We start from the raw sequence: 25,009 nt of genomic DNA, 5'->3' as shown, positions 1-25,009 counted from the left end.
ATCGATTGGCTGCACCATGTTTTCTCACAGAGAGGAAAGATATAAGCTGGTAAAAGAAGTTTTTAGAGAAAATTCCTTTACACTGAACCCTAAAGATGAAGATTTGGACTATAACATGTCCAAATTAGAAAAGATTCTCATCAAAGAAAATCGCATATGGTGGGAGGTAGTGTCTTTAGAGAACTATATTGCAGAGCAGCTGATCCCGAAAGGTCTTAGGATAGAGAAACAACCATCCTTTGATTCAGCATCAGAACAGTTTAGAAAAGAATGGAATACCATCTTACAAACCTGTTCTTTTGCATTAATACGTTTAATTCTGAAAGAAAGAAGGAAGGATCTTAAGGAGTTAGAGGAAGAAATTCAAACCCTAAATAATTTAATTAGACCTTTTAGAGATGTAGAGGAATATAAGCAAATAGAAAGAAGAATAGAGAAGAGAATAGAAAAGGACTGTAAAGAACTAGTGAGTAGAAAGTCTAGAAAGTTCCTAAGGGACAAGAAAAACATCTATGAAGTAAGGGATCATAATGATGATCAGAAATATGAAAGGGATAAGGAGGAGAATAAGAACTATGAAAGAAAAAAGGGAAAGACTGAAAAAGAACAATATGACAGGAGATCCACCTGGGATAATGGGAACAGAAAAAGTAAGAGACTCAATAGTTCAAACAATGATTATTCATACCAGAATACGAAAGAAAAATATCCCCATGAAAAAAAGAAGTTTAAAGGAACACAATGGAAAAAAGAGAACTTTTATAAAAAAAGAGGTAACAAAGAACACATAGATAACCATTGGGAGAATAAGACATACAAAAGCCCTTCTAGTTGGTGGAAAAGTAACGAAGAACCTGTCCCACTACACAATAGGTTTAAGATCCTAGATGAATGGGAATCAGAGGCCCCAGAGTCATCTTCCCAATCTTTTTTGGACGAGGGGAGACTAAAGGAGAGATGGAGATAAAATCACATCAAGTAATAAAAAGAAGGTCTTTTCTGAATGCCAATAAAATTAAAAAATACCTAGGCAATAAGGAAAATAACAATAAGAATAAAAATAAAAAAAGAGGAAACAAAGGGGGTAAAAAGAAGAAGTGGAAAAAATTTAAAATTCTTAAGAAATTAAAAAAGACTTCAGTAAGAAATATCCCTGGAACATCGACAATAGATGGGAAGGTAGAGAATACAGAAAGGAAGGAAGGATCAAAAGTATTCAATATTAGTTCCATCTCACTAACGAAGGACGAGATGTCTGTCCTAGAAAAAGGGCTCAAATATGCCCCAACAAATAGGATTGATCCATTCAATATATACATAGATGTTCAAAAATTCATTAGAAAGTTAACAATAAAAAAATTTTTCCGAACAAAGGAAAGTGAGAATGTTAACACAATAGAGAAGGAATCAGATCCAATAGGGAATAAGTTTAAAAGAAAATCTTATTTCTATCCTGTGCAAGTTAAAGGTAATTTTATCGAAACTTTCAATAGGATGGTGATAGGGGATCTAGAAAAAATACATTCAAAATCAAGAGGAAAAAAGAGGGGCAAATATAATCTGACAAAAAAGGAGAGAGAAGCGGTAAAAAATCTTAAATCTAACAAAAATATCATTATTAAGCCCGCCGACAAAGGGGGTGGGGTCGTAATAATGGATTACAACTATTACACGAATGAGATTAAAGGTCAACTGTCAGCTGGGGAAACATATAAAAGCCTAAAAAAAGATCCCACAGAAAATATTCTTACAAACCTGAGGAGTTTAATTAAGAAACATGTAGAAGCAGGAGCAATTAGTGAAAAAATAGCAGATTATATAATCATTCCTACTCCAAGAATACCGGTATTATATACATTACCTAAAATACATAAGAATCCTAAAACTCCACCAGGTAGGCCCATTATTTCAGGCTTGGAATCGGTCACCATAAATCTTTCAGAAGTGATAGATTATTTTCTACAGCCTTTGGTAATCAAATCCAAATCCCATCTTAAGGATACAAGATGTTTTTTGGAAAAATTGAGTAAGATCGATTGGCAACCAGACTTCTATTTAGTAACAGCGGATGTTAAATCCCTATATACAATCATCAAACATGATTTAGGGATAGAGGCGATTCTAGCCAGCCTTGAAACTTCAGATTACACCGAAGCCACCAAATGTTTCATAGAAGAAGGGATTACATTCATCCTGAACAATAGTTATTTTAAGTTTCAGAAATCCTTTTACCAACAGTGCGTCGGTACGGCGATGGGCACCAGGTTCGCTCCAAGTTATGCAAACATTTTCATGACTCAGTGGGAAGAGTCGTGGGTGTGGGCTGGTCACGACTTTGGGGCGAGCCTGGTGGCCTGGAGCCGATATATAGACGACATATTCTTTATTTGGAATGGATCAGAGGCGACTCTCCAAACCTTTTGTACTTACCTGAACTCCAATAAGTGCAATATAGAACTTACCTTTGACTTTAGTAAGATCACCGTCAACTTCCTAGACATCACTATTTATGTGAATGAGAAAGGTTTACAAACAAAGACATACAAGAAACCTACTGATACGGCAGGTTATATCGAGTATGATAGCAACCACCATAAAGTCTGGCTTGACCATATTCCGTTCAGTCAGATGATGCGAATAAGGAGGAATTGCACAGAGGAAGAAGTATTTATCCATCAAGTTAGGGATATGAAAAAGCAATTCGAAGGAAAAGGTTATAAGAAGGAAATTTTAGAGAAGATGGAAGAAAGAGCACTGAAAGTAGATAGAGAGGAACTTTTTATTCAAAAAGAGAAAAAAATTGAGGAAACACATCAAAATGTAGACTGGGCATTTGTGTCCCAATACAATGGGGATTTTAGAGATGTAGAAAAAATATTTACCAAATATTGGGACATTTTAAAAAAGGATAATGTCATAGGGAAGGACATTCCCATTAGACCAAAATTCATATATAGAAAGGCACCTAACCTTAAGGATCAATTGGTCAGCAGTCAGTTAGATGGAGAAACTAGAAAGTTGAACAGGACAAAAGGTTTCCACCGATGTGGCGAATGTTTAATGTGTAAAACATGTAAATCGAATAACCGTAAATTCACAGAGGTGACTATTAATGACCATAAATGTAAAATTGAGGAGTTCATTACGTGTCACTCACAGAATATAATATACGTTCTAGAGTGTGAGTGTGGGCTCTTTTATGTTGGCAGGACCACCCGACAGCTCAAAGTCAGATTACGGGAACATGTGTACAATATTAAAAAAGGGCTGGAGACACATTCAGTTTCCAGTCATTTTAAAAGCCACCATGCATGTGACCCTAAAAAAATCACTGGCTTTTGGGGAATACAAAAAATTGAATACAATGACAAAAATAGGGATGTAGTCACTTTACTATCAAAAACTGAGATGAAATGGATTTTCAAATTAAAAACCTTAGCCCCAGGTGGTTTGAACCTAGATTTTGAACTGAAGTGGTTCCTGTGAATCCATATATAGTATATAGAAAAAACAAAAGAATTTATTTAGTCCCCCCCTTTTTTTTCCAATACATTATTAAGAAGATTTGATCCTCTGTCAATTATAGGAGGAACACAAATATGTACTAACTTCTACGTGTTATATGAATGTGTGGTTAATAACTGTTTTTTTCTCTGTATATTTCTTATATGTGGGATATACTTCGAACTAACATATGGAATGGCCGAATCCTATCAAAGAAAATCCGATAGGATGAAAGATTTGTTATCACACATATTAACATGTCTGTTTCTCTGATCATCTCTAAATGTTTTGGAATTAATTGGAATAGTAGTACTCTTTTTGTCACCAGATTTAAAATGTTACAATCATGTTGCAAAGTGTTTCTCCTGACTTGAGTAACTGCGCATGCCCGACCGGAAGTGGGGCAATGCACCGCTCTCGTTACGGAGACATGCCAGGAGAGAATGGCAGGATACACTATTGTAGTAAACTGGGGTTGTGGAGTGACCTTTGGTTGCATGTATAGTATTATGGGTGTTGTATTAGTATCCGAGGAAGATTTGAATCGCACACGCCAACCGGAAGTGGGGCATCTATCCATATCCGGTATAGCGATGTGACGGAGGACTCACATTACGGAAGGGAGTGAATCTCCAAGCCTCTCTTTCGCATAGAGACAGAATATAAATACTGCCTACAATCATATGGAGGAACATCAGCCTTGAGAAAGACTCAGAGAGAGTTGAAACGCGTTGGCGATAGCGGGACCTGATCTGGATGGGGAACTGATCTGGAACATCATTGTGATCCATGCCTGAGTTCTACCTTTATCTGGTATGAGTCCCTGACTTATCCATTTTGGGATTGTTTTTAATTTATTTTATAAGTAAACTTGTTTTTAATGTCTATGAGAAGTAAAACAGTGTTGCACTAGACTCTTCCTGTCTTCATTTTTATTCATATACATCATGGAGAGTATGACAACATCTAAATGAAGGAGAGGGAGAAGAAACAAAGTGCACATCTTGTCTGAAGGCTGGTTTAAAGTGGAAACACTGTAAGCATATGTCCATTGGGGTCAAGGTGCCACAGGAAACCCACAGACCTACATTTTATTGTGTATTCACGTGGTGTTTGGAGTAAACCAGTGGTGGCTAGAAAGTGGACGTTTAAACATGTTACACTATGTTATACCTTTTTAAGTTTTAGCCATGAGAATGAGCTGACTTAATACCGATGTATCGAAGAAGGGACGTTCCATTTTCTTTTGGGACATCATTTGTTGCCTAATGTACGTATATTGTTGATTTGCATCACTACTCACATATATGTTTGAAGTAAGAATGTTCCATTTCTGTTGAGATCATAGATTGGTACCTTATGTATGTACACAGCTGATATTATAATACTGTTGTTGTGTATAGGAGGAAGGGAACCTTTCCTAGTGTGTACATATTGGGTAGTAGATCTTTTGGAGCGCTGTCAGTACTCGATCAAACCACTATTGTGTCTAAATTCCTTAACACAGAGAGAGAGAAACTAGGGTCAATTTTGATAGCAGTCAATTAACCTACCAGTATGTTTTAGGAGTGTGGGAGGAAACCGGAGCACCCAGAGGAAACCCACGCAAATACGGGGAGAACATACAAACTCCTCCCAGATAAGGCCATGGTTGGGAATTGCACTCATGACCCCAGCGCTGTGAGGCAGAAGTGCTAACCACTGAGCCATTTAAAATGCTTCCATGACCTGTGTTTCTTCCCTAAGACATAAATGTGTAAAGAGAATTCGGTTAGCTCTTCTGCCTAGAGGACAGTTGGTGGACAGTTCTTATTGAACTGGACTAATTTTAAATTCTAAGATAATTGGCCAGTGAACAAGTCAATTGTGAACACACAGTGGAGGCTGCCATTGTATGGGCTGAACCAGTACCCACGAGAATGCAGCCAATCAATTCACTAGGAACTTATGACATCACTGAAGCATACGCTCATATTCCTGTGATGTCACTGACTGTCCTTTAGGTTCTGGGAGCTACATTGGCGCACACACCTCTGCAGTGCCACTGATTTAATGTAATAAAGGTTACTACTTTGACCTGTTTGATGATCACAGCCGCAAGCTGTGGATACTTTCCAGCCTGTCCTCGGGCCCCAACAATACTACGAGTCTTGTGGATATGCTCAAAGGACCACAGGGGAAATGTTCTTACCAGAATGTAATATCCACATTATGTATGGGGTCCTGGATGTCAGTAATTATAGGGCTGTTATATCTGTTTGGCTCAGACTAGAAGCATTTGAGACTAATTGATCCCATGATCAGTTAAATGGACATTATACTTTTTTTTTTTTATATATATAAATAAAAATGTTGCACATTAATAGTCTTTTAATTAAATGTTTGTCTATGTGTATTTTATTTTCGGAGAAGTTCTGCCATACACACAGGCTGCATACCAGTATAGTTTGCTGTGCAGTATGTGTTCACTATAGAATCAGGAGCCTGTAATGAATGAGGAAGGTATATTGGGGTTATGGTGTCACTATAGCCCGCTTCCCTTTTCTTGTAAGGCTCTGATTACAAATACTGCGGCTGAGACTGATTGTTTCACAATAGATGGAGAGTTAGTGGCCGTCTACAGGGGCTGGCGGGTAAATCTTGCCCGGGGTGTGGTGATACTCTTCTCTGCAGCCAATTAGGAATATTTTAAAGGAAAAAATGCAAGTAGCTCAGTGACCCAGCCCAAGATAGCCCGCTATGGGCCGGCCCGGGGGGCAGAAACCCGTCGGCCCAGTCAACCCTGTCCGTCTATTGCGATGTATATAAAATAGCTGATGATGCATCTTAGCTGGAGGAGCCTGATCCTCCAGCATGCTGGGGCTTGTAGTTCCAGGAGATGGACAGATAGCTATTCAAAGGCAGGCATCCTGTGGAACTACAAGTCCTAGCAAGCTGACCGTAAGATCTCTGTCTATTATACAGAAAAAGTTAGGAACACGCTCACACCTCTTACCTTACTGTGCAAAATCCTCACACTGTCCATTCCCAGTCCCTAGGGAATAACAAAATAGACAAATATGTACCACCAAGGCAAGCTGGGACTATATTCTAGTATGCACAATGTGCTGGGACTTGTAGTTCCCCAGTTGTGATGTGTACTTAGGCAGAAAAAGTATTGCAACTCTGTGTTCTACTGCTTTTTTTTACCTCTTCCTTATCAGCCTATGGTCCCCTGAGAGCTGCCACCAAGCTATAATTTAAACCAGTGTTTGCTAACCTGTGACACTCCATCTGTTGCGAAACTACAAGTCCCAGCATACCCTTCCAGCAATAAGCTGCTATTATTTTGGCAAAGCATGCTGGGACTTGTAGTTTCAAAACACCTGGAGTGTCACAGGTTAGCCAACACTGATCTAAACTATACAGAGTTTTCTCACTCTGGTTCACAGCAGCCCTGAAGTGAGATCTTGCTCCTGGGAAGCACACAATGAGAATGTGGGAGAAGCAGCCATAGTCCATTATTACGTGTAAAGATTTATAGGGTGCATAAGTCAATAAACACATATTTACGCCAATAGATCTGTGGATATAGTGAAACAATTATTAATCTTGTGTTGAGTAAGAGAAGATTTTCTTTATTTTGATTGTGTCATTTTAAGAAAACATTGTACAATTCAAGAACTACGAAGCCCCCCAAATTGTCATTTACACATACAAGCTTAGAGGTAAAATACATTATACAGTGCTTACTAAGTAATTCCACTGCGGCTCTGTTAAAAAGTGAAGTAGAGTATTATGTCTCCAGTCTATTACAAACAATTGAAGGTCATCCTCCATTTTTAGGACAGACATAGGTCAAAGTCTGAGACTGCAGTCTAGGTGATATTACTATCCCTGTGTATAATTCCACCCAGTACATTTCTGCCTCACTGTCGCCCCCTCTCTGCTGTACTAGAGAAGGGTTTCCTTGCTAAGTATGGAGTAGGTCACTGGTCTGCCTAGTTGTACAGAAAAGTGCAAAATAAAACACTGTTTTTAATTTGCAAAGTAACAGTATTAAAAGGACTGAAGGGGATGGGGGGCTCGTATTTAGGTGCTTTCCTTGCATTGCACCAATGTACATAGACATTTGCAAGCAAAATAAGGCCTGAGATGGCAGAGATCTGCTTTCTACCTATACTTCAGATTGCCTTTAGTTGCAGATTACAATTATAGGCACAGTATAGCAAATTTTTTTTAGAAATAAACACAAATGTAACGCTTAATAAAGCTCCTGCCACACTCCCATCAACTGAGGCTTAAACCAAGTGTGTATTTTAGGGAAAGTTTAATATAATAAAAGGACAGTCTTAGAGTGGTAGAAGGTTGGACTTGCACAATGTTCCGCTTTAGATTTTCCTGCTTCCTTGCGGATCTAGTTTATAGCTGTGTATTCCTAGATCAGTGTGTGCACTGTGCGGACAATCGAAGGTGCTTCATACATGAGGTCTACTGTCTGCGTGTTTCAGACTGCTCACAGCTAATGTGACTGGTGAGCCCTGGGCTGTGGTATTGTTGGCGGAACTGGTCTGTATGAAAGAGATTACCCGGTAATTACACATCATAATGCTGCCCACACCCATGTACATACAGTCATTCAGTTGCGGAATAATGGAGATAGTTTGACAAAATTGCACAAAACTTCATGATCGGAGTAAATGAACAGATCACATGATACGCGACCTTCAGTCAAACAAACAAAGTAAACAGAATGTGGTGCAATCTGATGTGCGTCCGGCCACATGAAAATGCAACTAGAACACACAACAACATGGGGAACATTGATCCCTATGGAGGTAAGCTTTCAGTGCTGACACCATGTGATGGATCAGCGCAGTGGCGGAACTACCATTGGTGCACTGGGGCCCATGAAGATAATGGGCCCCGCTGCATGGGGAACTAGCGAGCTGTGGCCCCCGCTTCATTGCACCGGGACCCACAGCTCGTTTCGCCTCTGGATCAGCGCAACAAGCTTGCAAAACTTTTATGTGTTGGTCTGGTGTGTGTACAGATCAGCTTATATCGATGGGGATCAATGTTCTTTATTTTGACGTGTTCTGGTTGTATTTTCTCTGCCCCAATCAATGGAACAGGGGTGCAGAGAAACACCCACGTGTGATGACCCTTAAGAAATAATGGAGAGCAGCTGATAAGATTTTAAGATTGTGATCTGTCATTTCTTGGCAGCTTTTCCTTTGGCTCGCTGCAGCTCTACTTCAACTGGATAGTGATCGCTTACTGCCAGGGCCTGTGGAGAAATGTAATTATAGTTAATTCATGGTATACAAAACAGCAGAGGCTAATTAACTTCTTATGTTCATCTGTGATTTTTGAGACCAGGAACCATGTTTCTTTTAAGGACAACCTAGTTCCGCATCTGGGCTTGTGCTCTCGCCTAGTAAATAATCCTTTTGTACATTAGTGAAAGTAACACTAGCTGGGCAAACCATAGGGTTCTATGATCCCTACATTATGTTGAAATTCTTTGTCCATCAGCATTTCAGAAAATGAATTAAATTATTAATTTGATAGTAGAGAAATGTTGACTGTTTATGTAGAAAACAAAAATATTTGAACATTTTTTCCAAATTTGAGCCATAATTATCAAGCCCTTATAAATCTTTCCATCATGTAACCAGAACTCTTAAACATAATGTCAAAAACAGCGCTCAAACCATAGATAAGGGTATCGATAAGCCTAATGTGGAGTGGGTATTGATATCAATCGTGAGTAAAATAAGGTACCATTTATTCTGTAATACACTTAAACAGTATATACATAAATGTCCAGAATTTACCTCATTTATGTGTAAATGGACTTCTTGCAAGGTTTTTAGTGCAGCATGTATATTTATATTCACAGATACTCACCTGTTCATCTGTCAGTTTATATTCTACCTGGAAGTTGAAAGGCTTGGCGGAGTCAGGAACAATATATTGGATCAGATCATCGTGGACAACTATCCTAAGAGACAAATAATAAAATGCTTAACCAGGGTTTAAAAACACATAAGTCGCCATTACTCCATCAAACACCTCAACTCTTCCCGCGCTGCCAGTTCCTCTTATGAAGTGATCAAGTTATCAAGTGTGCAGTCTTCCTGAGATCGCCATTGTGTTACAGAGCTGTGACCAGGCTATTGGCTGATAGCAGCAGCGTTATGTCTCCTGTATTGATCTCCAGCAGTTGGAATCACTTTCCTTCACTGATGGTCACCTGGCTGCTGAAGTTCAGTGGAGAAGAGGAACCTCTGGTAGAAGCGTAACGGGAAGGTAAATATGCATTAGGGACCGGGCTCTGTGTATAACAGTGGATTCCAGGGACCGGGCTCTGTGTATCACACTGAATTCCAGGGATCGGGCTCTGTGTATAACAATGGATGCCAGGGATCGGGCTCTGGCTACCAAGGACATAACTCTGTGTGTCACACTGGCCACCAGGGACCGGGCTCTGTGTATCAGGGCACAGAGTGTGAGGATGAAGGGGGCACAGAGTGTGTAGGTAAAGGAGGGCACACAGTGTGTGGATGAAGGGGCACAGAGTGATGATTTTTGTACATATTATTGTTTTATTTTGTTTGATCTTATTTCTCTGAGTATTAGCTGTAAATTATTCTTTGACAGAAAAATAATTGAAAACAATATATAAAAATATTCTTATGTGTATTATTTTTGTAAACAACTTACTAAGTATTTCTGTCCTGACTTAAATACTTATTACGTTATTTTGACCCAACTACTTATAAAACAGGACTGCTCAGTAATTATTTTGGAGGGGTGCCTTGAAAAAATTGTGGAGACTCTAGGGCAGGCCTGTCCAACCTGCGGCCCTCCAGGTGTTGTGGAACTACAAGCCCCAGCATGCTTTGCTGGTAGACAACCAGTTGATAGCTGGAAGGGCATGCTGGGACTTGTAGTTTCACAACATCTGGAGGGCCGCAGGTTGGACAAGCCTGCTCTAGAGGCTAGATTTACTAAGCTGTGGGTTTGAAAAAGTGGGAATGTTGCCTATAGCAACCAATCAGATTCTAGCTGTCATTTTGTAGAAGGTACTAAATAAATGAAAGCTAGAATCTGATTGGTTGCTATAGGCAACATCTCCACTTTTTCAAACCCACAGCTTAGTAAATCTAGCCCCAAGGGTGCCGCGAACTGAAACATTTTGGGAACCACTGCTGTGCACAGTTTCATTTAATAAAAATGCTGTTATTTGTGTTACATACCGATCGTAAGTGCAGTCCGTGGTGTTAGTGGCCGTAGTGTCTTTGTCATCGGTAATTAGCCAATGAAAACGCTTATCTGTCCTCAGTCTTATAGTTTTCATTTTCTTGTTTGAGACATATGACCCGTCCGCATTAAAGTCCCCAAGTAACATGATATTCTGTATAGAAAGTACACAAAGATAAGTATTAGTTTAAGTAAAATGCTAACATAACAGTGAGCAGCCAATATGAGTTTTATGAAAGTTGCTTTATAATTTTAGGGTAGTGTCACGCAGACGCTTTGGCTGCTGTCGCTTCAGAAACAATTTTGCCTCATTAAAGTTGCTAATTCTAACAAATCTACTTAACAGCAGGAGATCTCAGCTGTCATGTACTAATTTAGCAGTTTAAATGCTCACTTCGCCCAACATTCCGGAATCCAACTCAAGACACCGGCACTGTCAGACAGAAGTGCTAACCACTGAGCCACGGTTATGAAAGATAATAATAAAAAAAGCTCTCCCCCGACCCTGATACCCAAATATTGACGCAGCATTTTAAACATGTTTGCCCGTGTCAGCGCACATGGATTAAAACGCCATCGCTCTGCATAGAATTTTTCTTGTTCGTCCTATAATTGCATTGGTTCCCATAGTATGTTAGTGCTCTATAAATAAAGGTTGATAATAATTACAGCAATAAATGTCCCTCGTTACCTCTGTCCCCCATTTTTCTTTAACATCAAGATAGACATCATACAGCTCATCGATCTCTTGCACGGAGTCTTTGGGGGTGGTGTGTACAGGGATTAGGACAAAATCTTTAACAGCTGGAAGAAAAAAATAATTGTCTCCATTACCGCTCATGTTAAAGCACACTCTCTAATATGATACAAGTGGGAAAGATAATTAGAGATTATACGTGCAGGTTGTTACAGAAATACTTATTCAGACTGACCTGTCTCTCTGTTGGTTGTTCATGACTAACGCTAAGGGGTAAATGCATCAAGCTGCGAGTTTCCAGCGGGTTTGAAAAGGAGATGTTGCCTATAGCAACCAATCAGATTCTAGTTATCATTTTATAGAATGTGCTTAAAATAAAAGCTAGAATCTGATTGGTTGCTATGGGCAACATCTCCACTTTTCAAACCCGCCAGAAACTCGCAGCTTGATAAATTTACCCCTAAGAGCCTCTAGGTGCTAATGTAAGTCTGGAGCTGCATTCAAATAGTTTTAAAAAAGTTGGATTGTGCCTTTCTAGCTTAGAGGATAGGATAGAAAAGGTAAATACAAAAAGTCATCTTGATAGAAGTGAACAGATACTAATTAAGCAACGACTGTGTGAATTACAAGGGCACATTTACCAAAAAAGCTCTTTGTGCTATAACCCACAGCAACCAATCAAATTGTGTTAGTTTTCCCAAAAAAAAGGAATATATTGGGAAAAATGCTTTTATTTACTAAATAAAATTCACCTTATAGTGTAGTAGAATTATGAAAACTAGGGATAAATTCTCAAAAACTGGGACTGACCCAGGAAAGTGGGGACACAGTTCCCATATTGCAAACAATACTTACTGGCTCTAATTGAATACCTGGGAGAATCCTGAACTAGAGGGTGATCTCCCATTCTCCTGACAATCTCCCTGAAGCCAGTGTGATGTCATTATGCTCCACCGTGATGTCATCATCGCACTGCTGTGGACGCGACATTACGAGGCAAGTCGTATCATAACCCATCCCCAACTTCCCCTGAAGCTCCCCTCTGCATCTCTTAGTGGGGAGCTCTGAAAAGTCAAAAACTGTGTTATACCCAGAGCATAGTTGCACACTCTCCCGGAATTTCGGATAGGTCTCCCCGACACCCACATCCTGACTACTTCCTAGTGACGTGGGCAGGACGGGAGGCTCCATGACGCAATTCTCGGTGAATCGCGTCATTACACCCCACACGGTAAAATGATACATTTGCGTCATTGCATTGCGGTGCCAAATTACGTGATTCGCCGCGCTCTGCCCCCACCTGTCTTCACACCCCATGTCCCCTCTGGAAGATCCCATTAAAAAGTTATTAACTATGACCTAGAGTTATTATGTATATATATCATACTGGAAGGCTTTTCTCAGGCATAGTGAGGGCTTAGCGCTAGATTTACTATGCTGCGGGTTTGAAAAAGTGGGGATGTTGCCTATAGCAACCAATCAGATTCTAGCTGTCATTTATTTAGTACATTCTACAAAATGACAGCTAGAATCTGATTGGTTGCTATAGGCAATATCCCCACTTTTTCAAACCCGCAGATTAGTAAATCTAGCCCTTAGTGGCATATTTAGCAATAACCGGTTTTTGGGCATGATCTTTTTCATTCCTTATCGCAATGATAAAGAATGAAAGACAGTGACCATTTGATAAAAGTATTCTGCCATCACGATAAACGGCTCTCCCGGCAAACACCTGTCTCCAATCTCTTCTACGGTCAGTATCGCAAAGCTGCCACAACAGAACGTTTTGTGGTAAACTATTGCAAATAGAAAGTTTTATGTTATAAAAAAAAAGAAGCACAAAAGATCCCAATATCTCCCAGCGTCTACTATGCATAACTCTGTTTGAGTGAAATTAGTCCGTGAAATATATTTTTCATACCGGTCTTTTTCGATTGAAATCTGACGATAAAAGGTTCACGTGCAAAGGAGTCCTCATCTCCTGGCTGCATGTCCATATATTGATACTGGTCCTTCACTGTCACTAGGTCCCCTCTGAAACAACAACACAGACTGCTTTATACGGCTATAAATCAAGGTTTATTGACGTGAGATCCAGTTGGGTTAGGAATTGAGTTTGACCTGTTTTTGTAGTTTTGACAAATCTCTAAAGGACTAAAGCCTGGAAATTGTCAGATATGAACCATGAACGTAAAATATATATATTTCAGTGTTAACCTGAGATTATACTGCAGCATTGTTAAAAATAAAGTACCCACCCACTTTCCATTAAAGACAGATGAATCTCCTCCCACATTTTAGGACAGTGGCTGAAACAGGTCAAAAAGGTGAGACTTCAGTCATTCGAGTGGCTGTGACATCACTATCCCTCTGTATGTCAATAGCCAAGTTCATTAAAAAACCCAGAACTCTGTTTGTCCTCCACATAAATGTCTGCAATGCTACAGAAAAAAACAACAGGCAGAATGCACACATTAAACAGAGGGCTGACGTCTGAGCTGTAAAACTACCCCCTCGTCAGATGCTCATGAATCGTTGCGCTTTCAATTTTGTACATTTTTCAGCAAATCAAAGCAGCAGAAACAGAGTATAGTGGACAAATTTAGTTAAACATAGACAGAGTTGGTGTAGGGACTTGTCTTGAAACGCATAATACAAATGTGTGGGTGAGATTTATTGGTGTGAAGAAAGTTTTGTGCTTCCGCCATGAAACTCAGCTCTGTCTGTCATCACCCTCATTTGTTGTACATTCCAATGATATCGGACTGACGTCTATCAAATGGCCCATATCATGGGCTTGTGATACAACTCCTCACACTTCTACCTAGTGCATTCAGACAGCTGTGTTTCAGTGTAGTGCAATAAACAGTGCAATGTTTGCACTTAACACTCCTAGTGCGTGGGAGTGAGATACCTGTATACAATGCAATATCTCTGCTTAACTTAGGGACCGTGCGGAGTTTGTATGTTCTCCTTGTATTTGCGTGGGTTTCCTCCCATACTCCAAAAACATACTAGTACAGTGGTTTCGAAACTGGCACCCCAGGGAGCTGTGGTGATCTCACAGGGGTACCAGGGCCAGTTGTAAGCAAGGTGGGGGACTACTTGGTAACTATTTTGGCTTAGGGGTGCCTTGAAAAAATTATGGAGACCCTAAGGGTGCCTCGAACTGAGAAAATTTGGGGTCCACTGTACTAGTTGGTTAATTGGCTGCTATCAAATTGACCCTAGTCTCTCTCTCAGTCTGTGTGTGTGTATGTTAGGGAATTTAGACTGTAAGCTTCAATGGGGCAGGGACTGATGTGAGTGAGTTCTCTGTACTGCGCTGCGGAATTAGTGGCGCTATATAAATAAATGGTGATGATGATACATAATTCACCTACATAAGCACATCAGGTCTACGCCAAACAATATTGTCTTGCAAACTGCAATTTATCTGCATTTTTGTACCTAGCTGTTGTACGTCAGCGGAGACGCGCATTTCCAAGTGCACTTTCTTAACGTAAAAAAAAGCTTCAAGCACACAAAAGAGACACATGTAATAATGGCTCTCTTGATGTCCCCCCACTCTCATTATTAATTGAAGTCATGGGACTAAACCCAAAAGTTTTTAGAAACAAAAGCTGAAACTATTTATTTAATGAAAATGGCGGCTGTAAAGTGGCCGAAGGTTGCACTTCGATGCAACGTTTAAACTCTTGCATAAACTCTTAGGTTCTTGTTAGTCTCTCAATAAGGCATATAAATATATATTTCCAACTAATATAAAATGAAGTGACACTTACTGGTATATATAGAGGTATTGTTCTTTATAATCATTTCTTCCCAAGGGTTTGCTTATAACGTACTTATAAGAAGCCCCATCCTCGCATGTGCTGAATAAAGAAAGGGGTATTAATTTACAGTCTGCCTCCACAGCAAAGGATATACATTTATCACTAAAACTGCCCCATGGCAAATGTATGTATGACAAGAGATCAGAGTACTAATATAGAAACGTAATGTTCCACCTACAGGAAGCATCCTCGTGGTCGAGGTTTCCAACCCTTGAAATTATTTTTTACTGACGATTTTAGGAACAAAAAAATTACCAACAGCTTGTGTTGTTTTTTTAATTTACTGATTCTTAAAAATGTAACATCAAGATGTGTCTAAGGAGCAGTCTAGTGATTCACAGGCACGTGGCACGTGCTGGGGGCGTAGCCAAGCGCAAATTGAGATGAGACCATGCCCCCTGTCCCGATTCATATGACCCCTAAAGTTTATCAGAGTGCCTATCACTGATATATGGTAATATATTGTGCAAATTTGGAAAATTCTGTAATGCATTAAATAAAGTTTGCATGATATCTTTTGACCTTCAATAGCGCCCTTTCAGTATGCTTCAGTCAGCGTTTAAACTTTAGAGAAAGTATCGCTCTCTGTAGTCATTGAAGAACATAGCTCCACCTACAGTGCATGGAAGGTACTGCACATCCCTACAATTGTAGCAAGCTTCTTCAATGACCTAATTAATTAGAGCAAAATTAAAGTTGCGACATGTTAAATATTGTTTAATAATCGTTGTGTAGACTCATTCATATTTTTATATATATAATATCTTTACCATTTTAGGCACATTTCACATTTGTGGTATCTGTGCATTTTGCGGGGATATTCTATAAGAAAAGAGGAAAGGCAAATTTTGCCTTAACTTGTCTTTTGAATCCTACTCCACACCGTTATATCGCCACTTTTTTCACCACGTAAGTTGTGACTGACAAATGGACGTGATTTAGTTAATATTACAATAAAACGTCACTTTTATAAAATACAGTCACATAATATGCAAAATGTAGACTTAACCTCACGTGTCAAACTCCCATTGTCCCATAGATTGTAAGCTTGCGAGCAGGGGCCTTCTCACCTCTTTGTCTGTTTTACCCAGTTTGTTTATTAGTTTACTGTGTTTGTCCCCAATTGTAAAGTGCTACGGAATATGTTGGCGCTATATAAATAAATGATGATGATGATAATGTCATTTTTTTTCTACATATCTTTTTCTGACTGAATCAGCCCCTTATATTAAAGAAGTGGGAAATTATCCTGTCTATACAACAGACAACACATTAAGAAAGCACAAGAACAATGCCTTTTACGGAACAAAAAGGACTGCAAAATGACAATTGTTCATCAATAAAAAAAATAAAATAATAATAATATGTAAATTTCTGTATTCGTTCCATTAAATATAGTTTAAAGAAAAATGTTCAGATATCTTCGCTTTAACTGGATATCACAATTGAGATCATTGATTTTTCTCAGCAACATCCAAATGCAGTAACTTGCTGAGGGTGAGGACCCAGCACCAACCCCCTCCCCATGTGCACACTTCCTGTCACAGAATCCTCCACCATGACATAGCTATCTGACAGGGGGCAGCCTCCCCTTATCTTGTTTAAAAAAAGAAAAAAACTTTAACACCTTAAAAATACAAAAAAGAAATATAATACTGTTAAATAGTTAAAAAAAATTATTTCTTTGTCAAAAACTACTATATATGTACTACAAGGAATAATGCACCCCCTATTGTGATATGTAAGGATAGCAGAAGTCATGTGACAGTTCTCAAAAAACATGTGACCCTCCAAAGCATTCTTAGAGCTCTCAGCCTAATTTACATAGATTTATCAAACCTAAAAAGGAAGAGTAGAGATGTTGCCCATAACAACCAATCAGATTCTAGCTGTCATTTATCCAGTACATTCTAGAACATGATAGCTAGAATCTGATTGGTTGCTATGGGCAAAACCTCCTCTTTCCTTTATAGAAGGTTTGATAAGTCTACTCCATAGGCTTTATATCATGTAAAATCTTTTTATTTTTTTAAGTAGAAGTCCTCAGATCATAGGAACGTCTGAAGCCCGAGGACCATAGTTAGCCTCATATTCCAGTCATAGCACTGACCTGTTCAGCTGCTCCACCAGACGTTTTGCTGCTTGCTCTTTTGCATCGAAGACCTCCAGAAGGACGATGATATCGTAACGAGACACAATCTGAAAGAGAAGGGACAGGTAGGCTTATAAAGACGTACCCACAGCCTTAATGTCAGTGAAGGAGGGGTAATCCCACCGCAGTTGGGGTCTTACCCTGGTCCTGAGGTTCAGACCAATCACATTTCTATTTTGCAGACATCGTTGCCTGGAGGATTTTCAGAAGGGTCAATGTGCGCAGGACTTTGCTGGCCTGCATCCAAGCTGGCAAATTTAATATATACACGCCACACCCCCTCGCCACACTCCTCCAATGTTCAAATAAAAATATTGGGACACAATTGCCCGTGCCTCCGACCATTCCAGGCCTTGTCCCCAGTCCATTAGAAGGAACAATCACTGTCTCGTGTCTCTTTATAGGTAATTTTGTCCACTTTATTTTTCTATATAAATAAATAATAACTAAATAATTCCGTGCAGATACCCTTATTATGCAGCATGTGTGCATTTATTAACACAAACTGAAATATGTCTGGAATCCAGTATCACAATTGTAACACTGTCCGATTATAAGGTGTTAGGCCCAGCCTGACAAAATAAGAGTGAGGTTTATTAATTCGTCAACCAGGGATGTTGGGGCCATTGTGATTGCGCACAGGTAGGATCTATTCAGATTAGTAAGAGTCTTGTTTAGGCAATTTTTCTACCAGAGTAAATTTAGGTTTGTTATGGTAACCGGCTCTACCAAAATTTAAATCGTATGTGTGAGACTTTTAAAAGCACCCTGGATAAAACATAATTGGGGTAATTAACGATGAAGTGGTCCAGCTCTTCTATATTACCTTGCCATGTGCCTGCTATAAGATTGCTCTATATGTAATGATTCAGTCTCAGTTGTGCACCAGACGTAGAGTTAGAACAAGATTTATCCAGCTGTGAGAGATATATGAATGAGATACAGCTGGTGGGTATTGGGTAAATATGAATACATTATTTATTTTGCATGATGGCGCCAAGATTCACACTGCATAAAAGGCCATGTGCTTTATTCAGCCTGTAGGTAGTGTTAACCAATATGTTCATGTTTGCACATTGTAGCCCCCTAGACACATAGTTACGGATGTAACAAGGAGAAATCTGAAACTGTTCTTAAAAATGTCCTTGATAAATTGACTATAAAATTTGACCAGATATTCTATTAGAAGTATTTACAATGTACAACATTTTTTTTGGCCTTTTTTATTCCTTTAAGTGTAGTTTTTCTGTTCTTTCTTTTTTAATATAGGGACATGTTCAGTGGTCAAAGTGGGAACTTAGAAGTGGTATAGAAAGTGTAAGTGATTGGAATGTGATAGTGTTACAATAAAGGCAGTAGGAGAAGTGGCGGTTTGACATACCACCGTATACACCCCCAGTTCTACCACTGTATATATATATATGTATAATGTAAGTGACTGGAATGTGATAGTGTTACAATGAAGGCAGTAGGAGAAGTGGCACTATGACATACCACCGTATACACCCCCAGTTCTACCACTGTATATATATATATGTATAATGTAAGTGACTGGAATGTGATAGTGTTACAATGAAGGCAGTAGGAGAAGTGGCACTATGACATACCACCGTATACACCCCCAGTTCTACCACTGTATATATATATATGTATAATGTAAGTGACTGGAATGTGATAGTGTTACAATGAAGGCAGTAGGAGAAGTGGCACTATGACATACCACCGTATACACCCCACTTCTACCACTGTATATACTGTATATATAATGTAAGTGACTGGAATGTGATAGTGTTACAATGAAGGCAGTAGAAGTGGCACTATGACATACCACCGTATACACCCCCAGTTCTACCACTGTATATATATATGTATAATGTAAGTGACTGGAATGTGATAGTGTTACAATGAAGGCAGTAGGAGAAGTGGCGGTATGGCATACCACCGTATACACCCCCAGTTCTACCACTGTATATATATATATGTATAATGTAAGTGACTGGAATGTGATAGTGTTACAATGAAGGCAGTAGGAGAAGTGGCACTATGACATACCACCGTATACACCCCCAGTTCTACCACTGTATATATATATATGTATAATGTAAGTGACTGGAATGTGATAGTGTTACAATGAAGGCAGTAGGAGAAGTGGCACTATGACATACCACCGTATACACCCCACTTCTACCACTGTATATACTGTATATATAATGTAAGTGACTGGAATGTGATAGTGTTACAATGAAGGCAGTAGAAGTGGCACTATGACATACCACCGTATACACCCCCAGTTCTACCACTGTATATATATATATGTATAATGTAAGTGACTGGAATGTGATAGTGTTACAATGAAGGCAGTAGGAGAAGTGGCGGTATGGCATACCACCGTATACACCTCACTTCTACCACTGTATATATATATATGTATAATGTAAGTGACTGGAATGTGATAGTGTTACAATGAAGGCAGTAGGAGAAGTGGCACTATGACATACCACCTTATACACCCCCAGTTCTACCACTGTATATATATATATGTATAATGTAAGTGACTGGAATGTGATAGTGTTACAATGAAGGCAGTAGGAGAAGTGGCACTATGACATACCACCGTATACACCCCACTTCTACCACTGTATATACTGTATATATAATGTAAGTGACTGGAATGTGATAGTGTTACAATGAAGGCAGTAGAAGTGGCACTATGACATACCACCATATACACCCCCAGTTCTACCACTGTATATATATATATGTATAATGTAAGTGACTGGAATGTGATAGTGTTACAATGAAGGCAGTAGAAGTGGCACTATGACATACCACCGTATACACCCCCAGTTCTACCACTGTATATATATATATGTATAATGTAAGTGACTAGAATGTGATAGTGTTACAATGAAGGCAGTAGGAGAAGTGGCACTATGACATACCACCATATACACCCCCAGTTCTACCACTGTATATATATATGTATAATGTAAGTGACTGGAATGTGATAGTGTTACAATGAAGGCAGTAGGAGAAGTGGCACTATGACATACCACCGTATACACCCCCAGTTCTACCACTGTATATATATATATGTATAATGTAAGTGACTAGAATGTGATAGTGTTACAATGAAGGCAGTAGGAGAAGTGGCACTATGACATACCACCGTATACACCCCACTTCTACCACTATATATATATATGTATAATGTAAGTGACTGGAATGTGATAGTGTTACAATGAAGGCAGTAGGAGAAGTGGCACTATGGCATACCACCGTATACACCCCACTTCTACCACTGTATATACTGTATATATAATGTAAGTGACTGGAATGTGATAGTGTTACAATGAAGGCAGTAGGAGAAGTGGCACTATGACATACCACCGTATACACCCCCAGTTCTACCACTGTATATATATATATGTATAAAGTAAGTGACTGGAATGTGATAGTGTTACAATGAAGGCAGTAGGAGAAGTGGCGGTATGGCATACCACCGTATACACCCCCAGTTCCAGAAGTGTTTACTTTTTCCTACTCCATATTTTATAACGTTATATAACACTTTTATTCTGCTGCTTCCATCTCTTCTTATGCTAATGAGTAAAATGTGCGCAACAACATGAATTTCAAACCGTGCGGTGAGTGTACCCATGGATGACACCGTCCAATCACTGACTAACCTGTGAGATGGACTGTAGGATGGCACCATCCAATCACTGACTAACCTGTGAGATGGACTGTAGGATGGCACCATCCAATCACTGACTAACCTGTGAGATGGACTGTAGGATGGCACCATCCAATCACTGACTAACCTGTGAGATAGACTGTAGGATGACACCATCGAATCACTGACTAACCTGTGAGATGGACTGAAGGATGCCACCATCCAATCACTGACTAACCTGTGAGATAGACTGTAGGATGACACCATCGAATCACTGACTAACCTGTGAGATGGACTGTAGGATGGCACTATCCAATCACTGACTAACCTGTGAGATGGACTGTAGGATGGCACTATCCAATCACTGACTAACCTGCGAGATAGACTGTAGAAAGGCACTATCCAATCACTGACTAACCTGTGAGATGGACTGTAGAAAGGCACTATCCAATCACTGACTAACCTGTGAGATGGACTGAAGGATGCCACCATCCAATCACTGACTAACCTGTGAGATGGACTGAAGGATGGCACTATCCAATCACTGAGTAATCTGTGAGATAGACTGTAGAAAGGCACTATCCAATCACTGAGTAACCTGTGAGATGGACTGTAGGATGGCACCATCCAATCACTGACTAACCTGTGAGATGGACTGTAGGATAGCACCATCCAATCACTGACTAACCTGTGAGATGGACTGTAGAAAGGCACTATCCAATCACTGAGTAACCTGCGAGATAGACTGTAGGATGGCACCATCCAATCACTGACTAACCTGTGAGATGGACTGTAGGATGGCACTATCCAATCACTGACTAACCTGTGAGATGGACTGTAGAAAGGCACTATCCAATCACTGACTAACCTGTGAGATGGACTGTAGGATAGCACCATCCAATCACTGACTAACCTGTGAGATGGACTGAAGGATGGCACTATCCAATCACTGACTAACCTGTGAGATGGACTGTAAGGTGGTACTATCCAATCACTGAGTAACCTGTGAGATGGACTGTAGAAAGGCACTATCCAATCACTGACTAACCTGTGAGATGGACTGTAGGATGGCACCATCCAATCACTGACTAACCTGTGAGATAGACTGTAGCATGGCACTATCCAATCACTGAGTAACCTGTGAGATGGACTGTAGGATGGCACCATCCAATCACTGAGTAACCTGTGAGATGGACTGTAGAAAGGCACTATCCAATCACTGAGTAACCTGTGAGATGGACTGTAGGATGGCACCATCCAATCACTGACTAACCTGTGAGATAGACTGTAGCATGGCACTATCCAATCACTGAGTAACCTGTGAGATGGACTGTAGGATGGCACCATCCAATCACTGAGTAACCTGTGAGATGGACTGTAGGATATCACCATCCAATCACTGACTAGCCTGTGAGATAGACTGTAGGATGGCACTATCCAATCACTGAGTAACCTGCGAGATAGACTGTAGGATGGCACCATCCAATCACTGACTAACCTGCGAGATAGACTGTAGGATGACACCATCCAATCACTGACTAACTGCGATATAGACTGTAGGATGACACTATCCTATCACTGACTAACCTGTCGATAGACTGTAGGATGGCACCATCCAATCACTGAGTAACATGTGAGATAGACTGTAGGATGACACTATCCAATCTCTGACTAACCTGCGATATAGACTGTAGGATTGCACCATCCAATCACTGACTAACCTGTCGATAGACTGTAGGATGGCACCATCCAATCACTGAGTAACATGTGAGATAGACTGTAGGATGACACTATCCAATCTCTGACTAACCTGCGATATAGACTGTAGGATTGCACCATCCAATCACTGACTAACCTGCGATATAGACTGTAGGATGGCACCATCCAATCACTGACTAACCTGCGAGATAGGTTGTAGGATGGCACCATCCAATCACTAACTAACCTGTGATATAGGCTGTAGGAAGGCACTATCCAATCACAGACTAACATGCAAGATAGACTAGGATGGCACCATCCAAACACTGACTAACCTGCGAGATAGACTGTAGGATGGCACCATCCAATCACTGACTAATCTGCGAGATAGACTAGGATTGCAGCATCCAATCACTGACTGTAGGACGGCGCTGTGCTAATTTTAATAATCATTAGGGAAAGTAGCAAAGAGTGTTAGGTTGCTATTACCTGACACTAAATGTTTTGCATTTTTATCTGCATGGAAACACAAGGTGTAATGGACACACATACTGAATTAGGCAAATGTGCAATTTGTTGTAAATGTCTCTTGTCTGGTTTTATGTTGATTTTCTTCTTTTAATTCTCTAGGGGTCATTTAGTAAAAAGTAATATTCTCAGTGAATCAGCAATGTACTTTTACCTGGCGAGCGCAAGGAAGACAATGAAAGCAAGTGTCTGATTGGTGGCTTAAATACACTATTAGTAATTCATCTTTTCTGTACTTTTTCTTACTGTCTGATTTTTTGTTGTTCTGCCAGCTGACTTCTCTGTTTTTACTGCAGACGATTAATCTCTCCCACAACCTGGGCTTTTGAACCTACCTGTGTGATGAATGGGAACACATTGCAATCTTTACACTTCTTCAGTCCAAACCGTCTAATGTTGAATGAGGCAATCTTCATTCTTTTAAGTCTTCTGGTACAAAAACAATATTGACAAGCCATTTTATACTTTACATCAAGCAGGGGTAAAAACCACAGTCTGACTCTTCCTCTTCCTTCTCTGCGAGATTCTGACTGAACAGAAACGTAAATCGCGTACATCACAATATACATAGAGGAAGCTTAAACTGTTTTTCTTTGTGTTACCAGAAAAAAGAAAATAAAAGTAGAAGCATTATTAAGATATACTTTTAAAGCTTAGTGTAACATTAATAATGATATGCATGCGGCATCAAGAGAATGTTTTGTTCCATAAGAAAAATATTATATTTTAATAAATGACTGTTGTGATTTGGTAAAATGCATTAGTTCTTATAGCTGTCTGAAACATGGGACATTAGTGGGAAACAGCTGTACTGCATGCTTGATATTTGGGGGCTACCTTCTAGACATCCGGGTATAGGGTTTGGGGATCTAATATATACTGAGTATTTGGGGCTAATTATAAGATGGACAAGGAGTTGTATAATATACTGGGAATATGGGGAGGTTTTAAATACTGGACATTTGAATTGTGTCATAATCTGATCATGTTTCTTACTGTTGGCCTCTTAACACACTTAAGACGTTCTGTATATTTTGCAATGAACCCCTAAAATAGTAGCGGGGGTGCTGGTTTGAGTATAGCCTTCGCGGTGGCTTAGTGGTTAGCACTTCTGCCTCACAGCAGTGGGGTCATGAGTTCAATTTCCGACCATGGCCTTATCTGTGTGGAGTTTGTATGTTCTCCCCGTGTTTGCGTGGGTTTCCTCCGGGTGCTCCGGTTTCCTCCAAAAATATACTAGTAGGTTAATTGGCTGCTAACAAATTGATCCTAGTGTGTCTGTCTCTGTGTGTGTCTGTGTGTGTGTGTGTATATGTCAGGGAATTTAGATTGTAAGCTCCAATGGGGCAGGGACTGATGTGAGTGAGTTCTCTGTACAGCGCTGCGGAATCAGTGGCGCTATATAAATAAACGGTGATGATGATGATGGTTTGTCTGCCAAGATAGAGCCAAATGGCCCTAAAAGCTGTCCAGGGCCAATGAGAATATTGCCACATTTCCGGGGAATAAGTGGAGGGGGGGATAAGGGCTAGCATGGGGGCCTGAGTACTGTGAGCGTCGACTCATCCCTCCCATGCTCCAGGGTCTAAGCTATAAAAGCTCACTCTCCTCTTACACGTTCACAGTAAGCTCTGTCCCCGTCTCTAAGTATGAGAGCTGTCTATATAAGC

At 39.9% G+C, this 25,009-nt stretch overlaps 1 protein-coding gene across 1 annotated transcript; it reads right to left on the bottom strand.

Moving 5' to 3' along the window:
- Positions 1 to 7,115: 7,115 nt before the first annotated feature.
- LOC142099702 (deoxyribonuclease-1-like) lies at positions 7,116 to 23,844 on the bottom strand. Its single transcript, XM_075183478.1, has 8 exons — positions 23,675 to 23,844; positions 17,396 to 17,484; positions 15,235 to 15,324; positions 13,371 to 13,483; positions 11,444 to 11,556; positions 10,749 to 10,906; positions 9,397 to 9,490; positions 7,116 to 8,773 (listed from the first exon to the last, which is right to left on the bottom strand). The coding sequence occupies exons 1-8, from the start codon at positions 23,795 to 23,797 to the stop codon at positions 8,699 to 8,701; spliced, it is 855 nt and encodes a 284-aa protein (XP_075039579.1). The 5' UTR covers positions 23,798 to 23,844; the 3' UTR covers positions 7,116 to 8,698.
- Positions 23,845 to 25,009: the final 1,165 nt, after the last annotated feature.

This window comes from Mixophyes fleayi, chromosome 8 (genome assembly GCF_038048845.1).
Source record: "Mixophyes fleayi isolate aMixFle1 chromosome 8, aMixFle1.hap1, whole genome shotgun sequence".
Classification (NCBI taxonomy): domain Eukaryota; kingdom Metazoa; phylum Chordata; class Amphibia; order Anura; family Limnodynastidae; genus Mixophyes; species Mixophyes fleayi.
The sequence above is the reverse complement of the archived record's forward strand: the minus strand, read 5'-3'. Positions and strand labels throughout refer to the sequence as shown.

Coding starts and splice junctions, on each gene's coding strand:
- LOC142099702 (XM_075183478.1), bottom strand. CDS start 23,797: ATGGCTTGTCAATATTGTTTTTGTACCAGAAGACTTAAAAGAATGAAG. Junction 10,907..11,443: donor AAGAAAAATGGGGGACAGAG/GTAACGAGGGAC, acceptor CTTTCTATACAG/AATATCATGTTACTTGGGGA. Junction 9,491..10,748: donor ACGGACTGCACTTACGATCG/GTATGTAACACA, acceptor TTTGTCTCTTAG/GATAGTTGTCCACGATGATC.